This window comes from Podarcis cretensis (assembly GCF_951804945.1).
Source record: "Podarcis cretensis genome assembly, chromosome: 5".
In the NCBI taxonomy this organism is placed as follows: Eukaryota; Metazoa; Chordata; class Lepidosauria; order Squamata; family Lacertidae; genus Podarcis; species Podarcis cretensis.
The window spans coordinates 97086969-97104450 of record NC_137174.1 but is presented as its reverse complement, the minus strand read 5'-3'; the positions used below and the strand labels follow the sequence as shown (position 1 = coordinate 97104450).

General features: G+C 46.4%; 2 protein-coding genes and 1 long non-coding RNA gene across 8 annotated transcripts in view; 1 reads left to right on the top strand and 2 right to left on the bottom strand.

The window, feature by feature from the left end:
* LOC307217252 overlaps positions 1–1758 on the top strand; it is a 73388-nt gene extending 71630 nt beyond the window's left edge. Inside the window, exon 4 of the long non-coding RNA XR_013839490.1 lies at positions 1176–1758. This is a non-coding gene — a long non-coding RNA (uncharacterized lncRNA). The remainder of the gene's footprint in view (positions 1–1175) is intronic.
* CAPN10 (calpain 10) overlaps positions 1–7728 on the bottom strand; it is a 33008-nt gene extending 25280 nt beyond the window's left edge. The window contains exons 1-3 of one of the 5 annotated variants that reach the window (XM_079977920.1): positions 7558–7728; positions 3458–3546; positions 2132–2335 (exon numbers count right to left, since the gene is read on the bottom strand). In XM_079977920.1, coding sequence (XP_079834046.1) covers positions 2132–2275 — 144 coding nt within the window. In that variant the 5' untranslated portion in view covers positions 2276–2335; positions 3458–3546; positions 7558–7728. Of the gene's footprint in view, positions 1–2131; positions 2336–3457; positions 3547–6178; positions 6479–6759; positions 7113–7385; positions 7527–7557 lie in introns of those variants that run through there. The other 4 variants (XM_079977916.1, XM_079977919.1, XM_079977918.1 and 1 more) reach the window with 4 other exon arrangements.
* Positions 7729–9084: 1356 nt separating this feature from the next.
* The window catches only part of RNPEPL1 (arginyl aminopeptidase like 1), a 35908-nt gene continuing 27510 nt past the window's right edge, over positions 9085–17482 (bottom strand). For both annotated transcript variants that reach the window (XM_079977752.1, XM_079977751.1), the window contains exons 9-11: positions 15902–16129; positions 13908–14050; positions 9085–12249 (exon numbers count right to left, since the gene is read on the bottom strand). In XM_079977752.1, the coding sequence (XP_079833878.1) occupies positions 11977–12249; positions 13908–14050; positions 15902–16129 (644 nt within the window). In that variant the 3' untranslated portion in view covers positions 9085–11976. The remainder of the gene's footprint in view (positions 12250–13907; positions 14051–15901; positions 16130–17482) is intronic.

Here is a 17482-nt window from a genome sequence, read left to right as displayed (position 1 = left end):
CCTGAATTTCCTAGTACAGCTTCCCCACTGTTTTTCAAATGTGCATGAATTTTTTTTATAGTAAGGTATGTCTGCATAAAGACAGGGGTGCCCTGTTAAAAATAAAAGGTGGTTTTGCAAACTTTTCACTTGAAGTATGGGAGCAGGAATGAGGTTGATCTGGGATTCTATTTGCACAATTAGAATGGCATGAAGGAGGGGTGAGTGTGTTAACAACCCCCCCCCAAAAAAAAAAACCAATTGGAGGAAAACACCAGCTGTACCCATGGAGGCTCCTCACATGATTTCTAAATCACCTGGGACGCACCCTCCCCCCCAGTTGGAAAGGCTCCCTGTTTCAGAAGCTGACCCTCCACATTGGCAAGGACAAACAGACTTGCATCCTTGTTCCCACTCCGCCTGACCACATGGAGTACTAAAATGCCTAGATTGGGTTAATGTGGCTCAGGCCAGCTGGGAAACCCAGTTCATTGCAGATTCTATGATTTTATGAAGTCAATAATCCACCATGGCTGCTCTTAAGAGCCTCACTCTTGTCCTCATCCTGGGATGATTTTTTTAATAAAAAAAAAAACCAACAACTTATCATACTTTTCGTTCTATAAGACACACCAGACCACAAGATGCATCTAGTTTTTGGAGGAGGAAAACAAGAAAAAAAAATATTCTGAATCCCAGAAGCCAGAACAGTAGCGATCCCTCTTGCTGTTCTGGCTTCAGCGATAGCTGCACAGCCTTCATTCGCTCCATAAGACGCACACACATTTCCCCTTACTTTTTAGGAGGGGAAAAGTGTGTCTTATAGAGCGAAAAATACGGTAAATTTGTTATTTGTTCGGCTACTCACTAGTGACTAGGATTTTGCTTTTAAAAAAACCCACATCAGTCAAAGGGTCTCTGTAGGCTGGTGGGTTTTGCATGTATTTTATTTAGTCATTTAATTAAAAAAATACACAACACTTGACAGTAAAAAAAACCCAAAAAACCCCTCAACAATATAAAACAATAAAATTGGGGGGGTGGGGGGGAATCACAGCCATGGTTCAAAACATACAAAAGTTAAAATACTAAAACAGATTAAAATTGTCTCAACTTACTAAGCAAATGGGTAGGCTTGTCTAAACAAGAATGGTATTTGTAGGCACCAAAAAGAGTACAGTGAATGTAGCGATCAGGTGGGATTGCTATGAGGAATTATAACAAATATAGAGTAAGCCATCTGTATCAGCAATGAAAGCATTGGGTTGACTGGGTTTAAACTATTTTGATATGATTCTTGATCAACCCACACCTCTGCATCCCTGTTCCATTTCTCTTTCTTCACAAGTCACGTACACAGCCAGGCAGGCATCCTGGGTCATCAAAGACAGTGGGCAAGTTTCTCTGAAGAAGCCTTTCTGATATGTTAATCCTAGGATGTTAATCTTAGAGCCAGGAAACAGGTTTCACATGAAGGTGATAATGATAGCTGTCCTCCTGGCCATCCTTCTTATCATGTATATTGCTTGTTTATCACCTCCCTCGGTTGCCAAATGGACTCCTTTTTTAGTTCTGTTCTTTGTTTACCCCGTGCTTAATTAGTTTTGGTAGTCTAACTTTGTCCCCACATGGGGTTTGTTGAAATGCTCAGAAGAAATCTGATTGGTTCTTACGAATACTGAACACTGTAAAAAGTTCTTTTGTGAATAAAACGACCTGGGCCGGAGGGTGGAGGGAGAGATTATTATACGCACCCTTCCCAGAGTCTTGCTGGTTCAAGCCTCTGTGTATATTCTTATTAATCAGAGTTCAATCCTTCCTTTACTTTGGGAACGCCTCAGTGAAGGAGCCTGCTTGCTTGATCTCAAGAGGCAGGGAGTTCCAATGTGCAGGCGTTGCCACACTAAACAATCAAGTGCTTAGAGATGTGGAACGGGGCCAAAGGATAAGCCAGGACATTTGTGGTATGAAAAGTTACTTGATTTCAGTGGGAAGTTACAGCACATGCACTAATTGGAAGTGAAGCAGTTTGACTACTCCAAAACCTTGGCAGATGCAAACAGTATTGAAAGTGGGACTGCGTTTAACTGACCAGAGCACAAATCATCACGAAAGCACAATAAATAGGGTGTGTGGAGGAGCCAAAACAAACCTGAGGTCTCAGCCAACAAATCTCCGCCCTGAAATGAGCCAGAGGAGTCGAGTAGTTAAAAAAGAGAGAGTCGTCATTAGCCGGAAATGCGAGGTCCTTGTAAAGATCTCCCTTGAAATCCGATGGCTCCCGGTCTCCCAGCATCTTCTATGAAACAGCAAATATTTGCATCAACGTCAGAGGCTGCAGGGCTCCAATTTAAACCTGCAACCGTATTAGAAAGGAGGGAAAGGAACCACAGTTATAAAGATACACACTGTCAGAAAAGAAAGGGTGGTGGGAGCGGAGAGAAAGCAAAGAAGACATAACAACAACAACAACAACAACAACAACAACAACAATAATAATAAATTAACAACAACAACAACAACAAGAACAATAATAATAAATTAACAACAACAACAACAACAACAATAATAATAATAAATTATTTATACCCCGCCCGCCCTAGCCAAATCTTCACCAAGGCCAACTATCCAGACCGGTCCTACGTGGGCCAGAAAAAAGCCAGGGAAGTCCCTGAATAGGAGTTCCATCACAGAAGGAAAAAGGAAAGAGGGGGAGGGGATCAAGTTGATTCCAAGCCAAAGGCCAGGTAGAAGAACTCTGTCTTACAAGCCCTGCAGATCCCGTGGGGCCTTGGTCTCATGAGACAGAGCGTTCCACCAGGCCGGAGCCAATGCTGAAAAGGCCCTGGCTCTGGTTGAGGCTAATCTGACTTCCTTAGGGCCCGGGACCTCTAGGGTGTTGCTGTTTATGGACCTTAAGGTCCTCCGTGGGGCACACCGGGAGAGGTGATCCTGTAGGCCCCCAGAAAGAGGCTCCTTTCTAATACAAGAGCTTGGGATCACAGAATGGACTGGGCAGGAGGTTTTGAGTCGGATAAAAGGAAAGACTTCTTCATGCAAGGCATAGTTAACTTACAGAACTCACTGGGAATGGCCACTAGCTTTGAAACAGGACTGATCAGATCCCTGGGCTAGTTAGGCATGACAGCCAAAAGGAGCCTCCAGCTTCAAAGGCAGTATACCTTTGCACAAAAGATTCAAGAGGCAGAGAGCAAGAGAGGGCTGTTGCCCTCACAACTTACTTGTGGGCTTCCCAGAAGCACCTGGCAGGGACCGTGAAACTTTTGGGAGTCCATTAAAGGAGGAATGTTAGAGAAAAGAATTGCAACGTCATTTGGGGATGACTTTGCGCTGTCTGTGGACCAAGTCCAGAGATGCTCTAAAATAGCAGAAGCGAATGCTCTCCTTACCCTATAGGTAGCCAAGAAAAATCAGACTCCTGCTCCCCCTGGCGTGAAATGAACGTTAAGTCACTTACCATGCCTGCTCTCTGTTTCCGTCCCTTTTACCTGCAATAGTCTTCATTCAGAAACCCCAGATACGTCCTAAAGAACCCACAAGCTGGGTCTATACAAATCAGGGGGGGGGGAGAGGTACAGAGAAAGGAATCAGTTTGCATGAGGAAAACCAGACTCGATACTAGTGATTCCCAACCTTTTTTTGGCTGTGTCCCACCTGAGCATCTCTAAAATCCTGACGCCCCCCCCCCCCCCCCGTGACATATAATTCTTATTATTCAAAAAGGGATCTCCTTTTCCGTGGAGGAAGCCTAAAAGGCCATTAACTTGGTCTAAACTCATTCTCAAATAGCCTCACTTAAAAATCAAATTGCCCCCCCGTGGGGCGTGTGGGAACCACAGCTCTACACGGTGAGGAGCCGAGTGAGAAACAATGAGGTTTTCCGGGCCTTTCAGGCAAAGCAAACAGAATCAAAACTCTGTAACCGGAAACTCCAAATTTCTGCCCCTGATATAAATATAATTTGCTGTTCTTATGAGGTTGGCCCTGGCTGAGGCGGCGATGATGATGCCAGCATTGCCAGAACAGGATAGGAAGATATGGCAAAATAAATGAACATTTTCCCATTTATTTGCAACGAGCCCCATTGGCACTATAGATATATAGCAGTATTGTGCTTTAAACCATCATAGCTTCCCCCAAAGAATCTTGGGAACCGTAGTTTGTTAAAGGCCCTGAGAGTTGCAAGGAGACCCTCCTCTCCTTGGGGGCGCTACAATTCCCAGAGTTCCCTGGGAACAGCTCCCAGGAATGGCAGATGAAGGTGATGGACTACATGGAACTGGCAGAAATGACTGGCAGAATCCGAGACCAGGGAGAAGAGTCGGTGGAAGAAGATTGGAAGAAATTTAAAGTTTATTTACAGAAACATTGTAAAATTAAGGAATGTTAGGAGGAGGCTGGAATGAAGTTATGTGGCTTTAGCAGAAATATTATAAAGGACTAAGTAAAAATAGATTGTTAATGGATGAAAGGAGGAAAGGTAAAGTTACATTATATTAAGATAAATTATTGGATAAAAATTGGGAAGGATGGAAAGGATTTGCTGAAATAGCTAACCGAACTAGAATACAAAAAAGGGAGGTGTGAGGAGGTCAAGGAAACAAGCAAATGAAAGATAAGTTATGGGAAGGTTCGTTGTTTCTATTTTTCTATGTTTTATATTTTTTTTCTTTTTTTTCTTATTGTGATGTTTGTGTTTAACTTGGTGTTTCTTCTTTTTCTTTTTCTTTTTATAACCTTTAAAACTTTAATAAATATTATTTTTAAAAAAACAAAACTACAGCTCCCAGAATTGTTTTTGCTGTTGCATAACTCGGCACAAATGTATCAGGTGTTCAAAAAGGAATGCTACCTTTTCATTTATCTAGGATTATTTTTAAACGGCAATGTTTATTTATATTTTATAATTTTATATTTACCTTTTATTCTTATTAAACAACTATCTGCCTTTTAGAGGACATCTGAAGGCAGGCCTGTATAGGGAAGTTTCTAATATTCGACATTTTACTGTGGTTTTATTATTTGTCGGAAGCTGCCTAGAGTAGCCGGAGCAACCCCCCGTCAGATAATAATAATAATGATAATAATATTTTGGATTGCTCTTTGCAAATCGCTTAGGGGTTTTCTGTCAGGTAAAGCGGTATATAAATGTTGTACAATAAGCAAAAACAAACAGTGTGCTGCCCTTCTTGTGTGGAGGCAGTTGGAAGAGGCTGCTCCCTTCATCACCAAGACAACTCTGCTCACACTTCTTCCCCACACAATGCCAGGAACAATGAAATGCTCATAGAATCATAGAATCCTAGAGTTGGAAGAGACCACAAGGGCCATTGAGTCCAACCCCCTGCCAAGCAGGAAACACCATCAGAGCACTCCTGATATATGGTTGTCAAGCCTCTGCTTAAAGACCTCCAAAGAAGGAGACTCCACCACACTCCTTGGCAGCAAATCCCCCTGTCAAACAGCTCTTACTGTCAGGAAGTTCTTCCTAATGTTTAGGTGGAATCTTCTTTCTTGTAGCTTGGAACCATTGCTCCGTGTCCGCTTCTCTGGAGCAGCAGAAAACAACCTTTCTCCCTCCTCTATGTGACATCCTTTTATATATTTGAACATGGCTATCATATCACCCCTTAACCTCCTCTTCTCCAGGCTAAACATGCCCAGCTCCCTTAGCCGTTCCTCATAAGGCATCGTTTCCAGGCCTTTGACCATTTTGGTTGCCCTCCTCTGGACACGTTCCAGTTTGTCAGTGTCCTTCTTGAACTGTGGTGCCCAGAACTGGACACAGTACTCCAGGTGAGGCCTGACCAGAGCAGAATACAGTGGCATTATTACTTCCCTTGATCTAGATGCTATACTCCTATTGATGCAGCCCAGAATTGCTCACAATAGCCCCCACAGAAAACCCATTCAGGTCTCTTCACACCCACACCACATTTAAAGCACATGACTTGCCTATGCCAAAGAATCCTGGGAACCGTAGCTTGGAGAAGGTGCTGGCACTTGTGAGGGGGCAAACTACAGTTCCCAGGGTTCTTTTTTTTGGGGGGGGGGAGTCTTGCACTTTAAATGTACGGTGTGTGGACGCGACTGCAGGCATCCTCAGAGACAACCGACCCCCAAATGCGACCTCAGAAGCGCAGAAGAGCATCTTCGCCCTCAGCAACCCCAGACTCACCGCGACAAACATTGACGTTGCATCGCCAACACCATGTTCTTTCATGCCATCAAAAGCCAGCGACACCTCATGTCCCTTGTCCCCCACAAACACACACAGGGCCACACCGGTGGACATGTCAGCCTACCGCCCTCAGGGCCGGATTGAGACCTTTAGAGGCCCTAAGCGCTTTAAAAGATTTTGATGCCTCTGTATATCTCTAATTCAGCCGACGCAACCAACAAACATGAGAGCTTCAATGGACCGAGTGGCGCTTTGCCAGTCGACAGATTCTAATTTTGTTGTATTTCCAAGATTAATGTATACCATTAATATCTATTATTATCATCTAGTATTATTATCTATTATTATTATTATTATCATCATCATCATCATGTGTGTATATGGATGGGCGGGGTATAAAAAATAAAATAATAATTATTCTTTTTATTACGCCATTTTTTTTCCATTTATGTAGGAGGCTTTAAATTGCTGCGGTGGCCTTCTCTTGATGCTTATTTTGCTTCACGGTTGATCTAGCCCCGATCCCCATCTTTCTCACCGCAGATCCAAGCTATTTCTTCATTACGTTCCTATCCTACCTTTCCTCCAGGGATCCCATGGCGGTCTACTGGATTCTCCCCTTCCCCATTTCACCCTCACAGCAACCCTGCAAGGCAGGTTAGGTTGGGAGCACCGGTGACAGGTCACCCGGTGTGCTCCATGGCTTCCCAGGGTCCGGTGGTGCAACACCCCAAGCCAGCATAATGCAGCTATATGCATGCCATCCCCCACCCCCAGCCCCATCTTCTAAATTTGTGCTTTCAGCTGCTGTGCAACAGGCTGAACTTTAATCAGGAACAAAAGAGAGAGGAAGGCAGCAATCCACTTCAGGGCAGGGTGATATTTTCCACAACAACTAAAAAGCCCAGGCGCCTTGTTCTGTGTTGCACTGCATCGCCATTCCACCCATGTCCATCCCAGTCTTTCAGGATCTGCCCAGCAAGCCGGGCCTCCCCTGTTTTGCGCGCCCGGCACCTATGAGTCACAGGTACAGTGCCTCGGAACATGGAGGCTCGCTCGGTGCCATGCCCGATCGCTGCCGATTGCGCACCCCCTTGTAGCGCCCTTCAAGCAAATGGCCACCTCCATTTCTGGATGGCAGCGAATTCTAGCACGCCAGGAATCCATCTCAGCCCAGGAAATGCCATGCCTGGGGCAGCCCTACCTTGGCCCCACACCAGCTTCCGCTTCCTCCCCTTGCCCTAGCAAACAAAGCCCCTCTTGTTCTCTTCCCATGGCAAAGCAACTCTGCCTGCAGGCGTGCATGGTCGTGCAAGCAAGCAACCCCCCTCCGCCCCTTGCACAGCGCGCTCTGCATCCATCATCCCCGGTCCCACCTTTCAGCCAGATCGCAGCGGAGATCTCCTCTCTCCAGCCAACCCAAAGGAAGGTCCGAAGCACACGATGCAGCCACGACCAATGGCAAAACCCCCTTGTTCCCGGTGCAAAAAGACACACACACACAAACCCCCGTGCACTACCTTTGTAGCCTAGAAAACTACTGTTCCCATCATGCATCTGCGTCGACGAGCTGCAAGGCTCCCAGCATGCATTGCTGGCCGGAGGAACTACACGTCCCAGCATGCCCGTGGGGTATTTTCTCCCTCTCGCCTGTGCAAAACTGCCCCGGGTCCCCCCCCCCTCTCTTTTCAGATCTTTGAGCGTAGGCAAGCTATGCATTTTCTAAAAACAATAACTCAAGCTCTGGCACAGAGTGCCAAATAAGAGGAATGGTTAGTAGCGCACGGAAATGGAACCTCCCGGTTATTAACCCGCATCTGTTCCGGCGCGTAACAAAATCTGGGACTTGAGCTGCCTTGAATTCAAAAACTGGGCTCCCTCGTCTTCTGCAATGTTTGCTGCCCTTGCAGTGCAGACCACAGCTTGTTAGGGTTTAAAAAAAAATCTGTTGGCAAGATAAATCTTAGGAGCATTCCAGTTCTTTTTGTTTGCAACCGCCTCCCCTCTCACTTAATTGCATGACTAGATGGACAGCATTCTGTGACACAGCGCCATGGGTCTGTTTAACATAATCATACCGGCAGTTTTGTTCTCATTTCCTTTCCTAATAATCCTGCACATGGAATTTGCCTTTTTCGCAGTTGCCACACACTGACCCCCAGGAACTCTTTTTCTGATCGTTCGCCACCAGTTCAGATTCTATTAGCATATACGTGAAGTTAATGCTGGCTGGGGCTGATAAGAGTTGCAGCCCAAAACTTGTTAGGTGAAAGCTACCTTAAAACACCAACCAATTTATTTATTGTCCCCCCAACAAATATCCTGGCTATACCCATGGTCCATGTGATGCATACATTCCACCAGTGATCCTGCTCTGCATTGTTATGGATCCGTTGCTAATCCAGCTTTAAAGAGCAAGCACACTCCTAGCTACTCGGTCGGGCTGCGATTGCTCAGTACTTGAATCTCATTACTATATAGAAATCTCATCACAAACAAGCAACCAGCATTGAGCAAAGCAAGAAATTCTTAAGGTTTGCTGAAAAATACTTGCTTCCCTGGGGAGGGAGTTTTGAACCTGGAATCACCAGGCTAAGCACTGTTAATTTGCCCAGGCATTTTAAGGATGACTGCTGTTAGGTTTTGTGCTGGTGATCTTAACAGTGCTCAGATTGATTTAGTGTGCATAGTGTTGTTTTAAAATTTTGTAACCCACCCTGAGATCTGGATGGCAAGTGGTCTAGAAATGCCAAGAAATAAATATGGTAATTAAGTGTTCCTCTGGCAAAGTCTGTGAATCAATACTTTCGTGCCCTGGTGTGATTTTGTCTGGGGTGGGTGGGGCTGAGGTTGAGACAAGCATAGATGGTGCAGTGGGGGTGGGAAAACAGGCAAAACTGAGATTCAGAAAGTCACAAAGTTTAGTTTAATTCAACATTTATCAGTGATGTTATCATAAGGCATCAATGTACGTTTAAAAGGAATTTCCACCAGGGTTACATACATTCTCTCCGGGTGGGGGGAGGATTGCAATAAAACAGGGGCCTAAGGCAGCCCAGGGTGCAAGGTGGGCGGGGGTAAGACTCTGCCAGGCTGGATCTGCTGTCAAAGGGGGTGCATGCCAAGAGTGGCCAATTGTTTGCAATGTATCAGGTGGGTGTGTGGAAAGGGAGGGAAATCCCCACCATATCCCCCACTGATTTTAACTAAATTGAATCTCTGTTGTGAGGGAGAGACGAGCTTGCTGTGACTTCAAGGTACCACAAATTAGGTGAAGCATCTTTCCGATGCTTGTAGTTTGTTACTGCTTTGTCAAGCTTTGAGGCAAAACACCGACGCTGCCTGAAAATCAATTTAAAATCAAAGAATGGGTGGGGAGAACGGAAATGTAAATAGCAAGCACCCACTATTTTTCTATGTTCAGACTGCTGCGCGAGATGCCTCGCTCCTGCCTGCAATGTGTCGAACATGGCCTCTCTTTTTCCAGAACGGGCGACATTAACCAATGTTCTTGTTGAAATGTGGTGGCCACGAGCACAGGCAAAACCCATGGCTGCTCCACACTACTTTGTGCAACAGACAGGGAAATGAGGAGGGGAATTGTGTGTGTCCAAAAACTGCAGAGGAATCACCGACTGCAGGTCCCAAGGAAGAGTCCACCACGTGTTCCCCAAGTGCACGGGGGCAAGACGTCTACGGCAGGGGGGAGGAAAACTCTTCGGGCTGAGAAAAGCAGTGATGTTTCAGCAAAGGGAGGGCCAGATACACGAAGCCACACACCCTTATCAGACAAAAACACACACGCTGAACATAGAGCAGCCTCTCCCCCCCCCACCTGCAATTTGCATTACCAAAAACCCCCCAACCCAGTTCATTTCAACAGATCTTTTTTTGGTGATGCAAACTGTAGGTGCTGGGAGCCTGATACAGATCGGAGCCATGGTGTGGGAGGTCAAGGGCTTTTATCCCCTTTGGGTATGCTCCCCATCTGGACCAAGTCCCAATGCCTGTAGTTTGCCGCTTTCTCCCTCCCTCCTGCAGCCAGCACAGAACTCAAGTAGGAGGGGGGCCAAAGAGGAGACGTTCAGGGAGCCTGATGGGAAGCCTCTGAGGTTTGCATCCATCCAGCCCATGAATCAAAGGGTTCCCCATCTGTTCTTTACAGGATCACAGCAGCAAGCACCAGCATATTCTTGTCTACCACGAAGCGTTAAGCAGCCCTTTGGGCACACTCAACTCTCAAAAAGGCAAACAGTTAATTTAAAAACACACACACACATTCCTATACTGCCTCCACCCCTGGAAGATATGGCAATTACCAGCACCCAGTTTGATTTTCGTTAGAAGCCTCTTTGTAGACCTATTTGTTCAATCCTCAGCTCTCTGCTTCTTGCAGAAAAAGGCGCTCAGAGAGAGATATTAAAAACACAGCCGCTCCCACAGCAGGGAAACGTGACGCTGCACCGTTTTGTCCACTTCCAGCCATCTTCTGAAAGATGCACCAAAGCCTCTACATACGGTTGCCCTTCCATTCACTTTTGACAAACGGCAGTTCGGCTGGCTGGTCAGAAGGGCATTGCATAGTCAGTCTCTGTTTCTCTCTGCCTAATGGCAAGGAAGGAAAGGCTTGGCTGGTGGGCAGCATGGCTCTGATCTCATGAGACGGCTTTGGAAGAAGCTGGCTTTCAGATTCAATGGTTGCTTTCTCATCCAGAGAGAGAGAGAGAGAGACTTAAAAATGTCCTTAGCCAAGACACAGGCTGAACAGAACACAAAGCATATCATTCTGCACTCAAAACCTAGGCTGTTTGTTCATTCCTATGACCATTGGGAAGCACCAACAGACCAGAGAGACAATCCAACAGAATCTTCACTTCTTCTGGCCTCCTTTAAAATGAGCAGAATTTGAACATTTAACAAATGTGGAAAGTTACCGGAGGATTGTGCCTGAGTTTGCCATTGCATCCCATTTGTTAATTTGCAATATGAGTTGGGGATGCGAGTCATCCTTACCTGCTGTTTTCAGAGCTGCGTTCCAGACACTAATGAAGGATTTGCAGCGTAGTTTTAGGAAAACAGGCCCCCGGCCCCATTGCAGTTAGTTGAGTGGGTTTGGGTGTCAAACATCCCGCAGAGGAGAAAATCAGAAGTGAAATGACGGAGGATTTCAAATCCACCCCGTCTCCTAGCCTTTAACGCTTGACCAGCTTGGTGAAACCAAGGCATTGCTTGAAGGCATTGTTCTAAACCCTCCACCTCCTGAGTAACACAGTAAAAGAGCACAAAAACAGAACAGACTCCCCCATCACTCCTTTTCTGTTCTTTGCAGAACACTGCCAAACCTTCAAATCTCCATGATCCTGATAGTGTTCCCCACTCCCTTTACTTCCTTGTCAGTGCACAGCCAGTGGCGACTTTGCCTCTCTGAAGGCCTGGAGGACACAGACCCTCCCAAGTGCCCGAGAGAGAACTCTTCCCATTTGCAGTGGGAGAACAAGAGTCGCCCTGGAATCCACATTCATGATGCATCAAGTCAACGGATCCATCCCGTAACAGTTCCCGCTTGCAGCTAGAAGGGGAGACATCCCTGATATCTGGCTGTGCCAACGAATCGGGCACCGGAAGGCACATTTGTGTGTGTAATGGGGGTGGGGGTGGGAGGGAGCGACAACAACAGGTCCAATCTCCCCCCCCCCCCAAGCTGTGGCACAGAGGGTCAGGAGGCAGCACTTGGTTCACGTTGCCCCTCGCCTGGCTGCTCCTCCACTTTCAAACGCCCGGCATGAGCTAGGGAGCTAAGCAGACACGTTTACGTCCCTGAGAGAAATGGCACTGTGTGCAGCTTCTGGGGGTTTGTCCTCTACCACAGCAGCCAGAGGGTCTGCCATAACAGCTGCTGCATCCATGGCAAGGAGCGGGTTCAGGCCCTGCGTCAAGATCTGCTGAATGGTCTTCCGCAAGTTGGGGTGCAACTGGTTCTGGGTCTGGTAGAAAATGTCCAAGGCAAACGACTTCAGGGTGCCGGTGCAGAGGTCCTCGTACAATGGAATCGTGTACATCCGCGACATCTGCAATACAAATGGGACTCAGTGACCATACAAAAATAAATATGCATTCTGGTTTAGAGCTAACAAGGAAAACGGATAGATCAGTGGTACTGCATAAGCCAGCCAAAGGACTGTACTATTATTATTATTATTATTATTATTATTATTATTATTAATTGTATACCACCCTTCATCCAAAGATCACAGGGCAGTTCACAACATAAAAATACAAAATGGAACACAAAATACATAACGAAACAAAAACAAACCAATAACCCTCTCCCACAAAAACATTTTTATTACTGTGCAAACACATTATTCTTGTACCCTAGTAAAAGGAAAAGTACTAGAGAGCACAGCAGCAGATATGTTCTATGCAAATGAGACTATTTTATTATTTTGCTAGTTATGCTGTTTCAAATGTGCCTTTTATATTTGACTTCAGTTTTCTTTTGAAATGTTTAAGATAATCAATCTAAGTTAGCGATGTCCATTAATTTCATTGAGTCCTCTTATCACCTGCCCAATAATAAATGTTGGAAATGTAATGAAGCTGAAGGTACCTTCTTTCACCTTTGGTGGACCTGCCCAAGGATTAAGGCCTTCTGGGAAATGATTTATAATGAAATTAAGAATGTACTTAAATGTACTTTTCACAAGAAACCGGAGGCATTTCTCCTGGGCATGGTCGGCCAATTGGTGTTAAGGAGGGATAAGACTTTTTTTATGTACGCCACTACAGCAGCAAGGATCCTTTTAGCAAAGTATTGGAAGACACAAGAACTACCCACACTGGAAGAATGGCAGACGAAAGTGATTGACTTTATGGGACTGGCAGAAATGACCGGCAGAATCCGCGACCAAGAGAAAGAGACAGTGGAGGAAGATTGGAAGAAGTTTAAAGTATACCTTAAGAACTGTTGTAAAATAGAGGAGTGATAAAATGTCAAGGGGAAGGAAGATGCAGAATTGCAGGTAAAACTGTTTGATGATTCAAGGTAAAATTGAGAATGACAATGAGCTTAAATTTAATTGGCAAAAAGGGTTGTTGGGAAACTGTAAAACAAGGATGCAAAAAGGGTGAGGTATGGGGAAGTCCGAGAAAGGAGGCTTATGAAAATGAGGTTAAGAAATGATATTTTTGTATGTGTTTGTATTTGTTGATGTTTGTGTGTTGTTGTTGTTTTGTGTTAAAAATTGGAAAATTAATAAAAATTATTATAAAAAAAAAAAATTCATTGACTCCTCCTTCTTGTTACACCATCATCTCTTCTCATCTCTTCTCCCTCCTCTCTCCTCCTGGGCGATGCTTCTTCGTATGTTTCCCACCCACATCCAAACTTTTCCTCCACCTCTTGATCCCCTCCTCCATGTAAAGCACCTCCTCCAGATCAGGAAGTCTTGGTTTGGCTCTCAACCTTAAACTCGGCAGGCGGCCTTTGGCGAGCCACCCTCTCTCAGCATCAGTCCTCTGTCTGCGCTACAGGAAACATAATACTGACCTGCCTAACATCATCCAGCCCACCAATGAGTTCAGCCACCAGTTTCCACATGCCGACAAACTGCACCACACACCTGATCCACACACTTGGCCCATCAGCAGGAGTTCCAGGGTTGTTTCATGCCCAAATCTCATGCCCCCGAGAGACGCAGGGCGTTTCTAATCTGGAAGTTAGTACCTGGTTTTCCAAGAAGCGCCGGACTTTGTGAAGATCAGGATGGTAGTCGTTGCGGACAATGATCTGCAGCCAGCGGATGCGAATCTCTGCGTTCATGCCGTCCAACTGAGCCGAGTAGCATTCAGACAGCTTCGATATCACCTCTGAAGAGCACATACGGAAACGTTCAGAAATGGAACAAGGAGGCCTGGCAATTCTCCAACCCAGAAGGGCTTCAGATCCTTGAGAAGACTGAATTTGCAAATCTAACCCAACCACACCTTAATGCGAAAAATGCCCCTAGATTTTGGTCAGCCTCTGGCTTGCTCTGAAGTTTGTATGAGCGAAGGCAGCTAACATTCACTGCCATTCACAGCATGGTCGCTTCTGCTCATATGGTGAGATGCTCTGAACAATACTAAGGAGGAAATGAAACTCATAGGGACATAGGAAGCTGTGGTTGATCGTGCAGGTCCACTACTCCATCTAACTCAATACTGTCTGCACTGGCTGGCAGTGGTTCTCCAGGGTTTCACACAGAGACCTTTCTCAGCTCTACCTGGAGATGCCAAAACCAGACCTGGAATTTTTTTGCATGCAAAACATGGGCTACCCTTCCAAATTGCAATCCTACCCCCAAACTGGCTATAGGCATGCTGATCCCCGGGGTCAGAGTAACAGTTAGACCGGATCTTTGTAATTTATAAAAAGACATGCTTTTGCTGTCTCTAGAGAATCCACAGCTGTGAAACACTGGCCAATTTGTTTCTCCAAATGGATGTGGCGAGATGCAGCGTCTTGCGACCATCTCTTTTGCTTAGGAGTTTGCAGTGTTTCCTTACTGGCTAATAAGCCACCTGGCTGTCAGAGTCTATTACGGATAACTCTGGAAGACCTGAATATTTATTATCTGGTTATTGAATTTCTATACCGCTTAATATATTAAAAGTATCTCTAAGCGGTGTACGAAGAGCTTAAACAACAACAGACGACTTAAATATTACACAAATACACAGTTACATATTAGAATGTTACATTTATACAAAGTTTCGTGTGTGTGTGTGTGCGCGTGTGCGCATACCGCATTCTTTGCTCTATAAGACGCACCAGACCATAAGACGCACTTAGTTTTTGGAGGAGGAAAACCAATAAAAAAAGATATTCTGAATCCCAGAAGCCAGAACAGCAAGAGGGATCTGGCTTCTGGGATAGTCTCTTGCTGTCCTGGCTTATGGGATAGCCGTGTGCAGCCTCTCCCGGGAAGCGGGATGAAGGCTCCCCCTGCCTGGAAGAGGCTGCGCGTGGCTAAGGCAGAAGCCAGGACAGCAAACGGGATCGCCTGGCTTATGGAATAGCTGTGCGAAGCCTCTTCCAGGCAGCAGCCCCCCCAAGAGCTGCGCTCCCTTTAAAAAGCCCCCAAGAGCTGAACACACGCTCCACGCGGCTCTTTAAAGGGAGCGCTGAGCAGAGCCTCCCGCCTGCATTCGCTCCTTAAGACGCACACACATTTCCCCTTACTTTTTAGGAGGGGAGAAGTGCGTCTTATAGAGCAAAAAATACGGTGTGTGTGTGTGTATATGATGATCAATTCATTTTCCTTCTGATACACCCACCTCCTCAGCCTCCGGGTTCTCACCCAGGGCCCAGACAAACACTCAGCAAGCCCACAAAAGTCTCACAACAAGAAGAGTTCCTGGAAACAGCAGACATCACCCTAGTCTCCCATTCTTTATCGGAAGGCACAAGGCAATGTGATACGTCCTCAGGCTGCCCACAGCTGTGTCCCATTCAGCTGTACTCACCACACCCAGTTTCAAGTACAGCAGGTTTGTCAAGTTTCCCAGGGGATCCTGTCCTCTCCTCCTCCAGCTCCATACTACTGGCTGGTCACTCATGCTCCCATTTTACACTTAGGGCTGTCTCCCATACAAACCTTTTTACTTGCGACCTCCAAATTTTTCTGGCTGAGCTACGTAGGGACTCAGATGCTCACCTGCCAGCTCAACGAAACTCACCTTCAGGCAGCGGAGACCCATCCAGCAGCCTGTCAAGGAAGAGCACGGTCTGGAAGGTCCGCCATTCTGCGATATCAACGCTGCCAGCAGCAGCCACAGCATCCAGAGGCTCTGTAGTCCAGAGGCTGAAGAGCGTCTCCACGGGGCAGGTCAGACTGGATCCCTGAGATAAGTCTGGCTCAATTAAAGGAGGACCCGTCGCATTGAGCCAGCGTTCAAACTCTAGTCCTGCAACAGACACACAAACCAGAATCAAACAGGGAGCGGCCTGCACTTCTTTTCTGTCAGGTTTCTGTGAGCACTTGCAGCTATGTTATACTGGATCAGGCTGATGGCAGAACACTATCTGAACTGGTTGGCAGTAGTCCTTCAGCATCTCAGGCACAAATATTTCTTCGGTCCTGTCCCTGGGGATGTTTTTCACTCGTGATACCAGTGTACCATTCAGCAGTGGATGGTACTCACTAGAAAAGCTATGGACTCTCCTTCATTGGAGGTTTTTAAGCCAAGGTTGGATGGCCATCTGTCTTGGACCCCTTAGTTGAGATTCTTGCATCGCAGGGGGTTGGACTAGATGTTCCTTCGGGTATCTTCCAACTCTACTGAAGGAATGATTGCCAGATGTGGAGTACACTTCCACCCGCAGACAAAGCCACAGTGTGACGAAATCTTGATAAGATCTTAATTGGCACTGGCTGGCTAATTACTTTATGGCCCCAATTAGCCCCAGCATAATGCGGTCCGGCACGCTTCCCAGCCAAGCTGCTCTCAGACCTTCTTCCTCCGGTTTCGCCTTGCAGAGTAAAAACACAGCGGATCAAAAACCTGTTGCAGTCTGCTTCAGATCCAAACACACCAAGCACTGTGTTTGTCCAAATTCATCAGTTCTTTATTGCAGCAAATATTTACAGCTCAGCATTTCTCAGATTCTCCTGGACTGCTAGCATTCATGGCGTCCTGCTCTCTCAGAGACACAGAGAGAACAACAAGTAGAGCTCCTCCCTCCTTTCAAACGTCAGAATGGGAGGCACACTCAGAACAAACATTAACCCAGTAAGTTCTGAACCCCAACACCCCCTCTTGCCGAGCATTCTGACAAGACCTGTGGATGTACCTTTGCAGACCTCTGTGAGATCAATCCCTTCCCCAATGCCTTGCGCCCTCTCCTGGCGTTCCTGTCAGGCATCTGTGGAACATCCTTACACCTCTCAGATTCGCACTGTGCGAAACTTACCCACGCACCTGTGGCCTGATACCTCTCAGGTGGAATTCCCTTCGTTGTGCGACTGGACCTCCTGGGCGCAAACTCAGGCACTTCCTCTGACTCCCTGTGGTCAGCAGGTGTGTCCTCTGCATCCCGGGATTCCCCCTCTGACTCAACGCGTCTTCGAACCCTTGGAATTACCCTCACAGGAGAACTAGGCTCACTCTTGGGCTCCCTTTTTACAACTTGCGGAGATGCCCCATCCTGCTCCTGACTTTGGTCAGTGAGCTGATCGTCATCAGCAGACTCAGCCCCTGGCTCTCCTTCCTCCTCATCAGAACCTTCCTGCTCTGAATCAGAAAGACATTCTGAAAGAA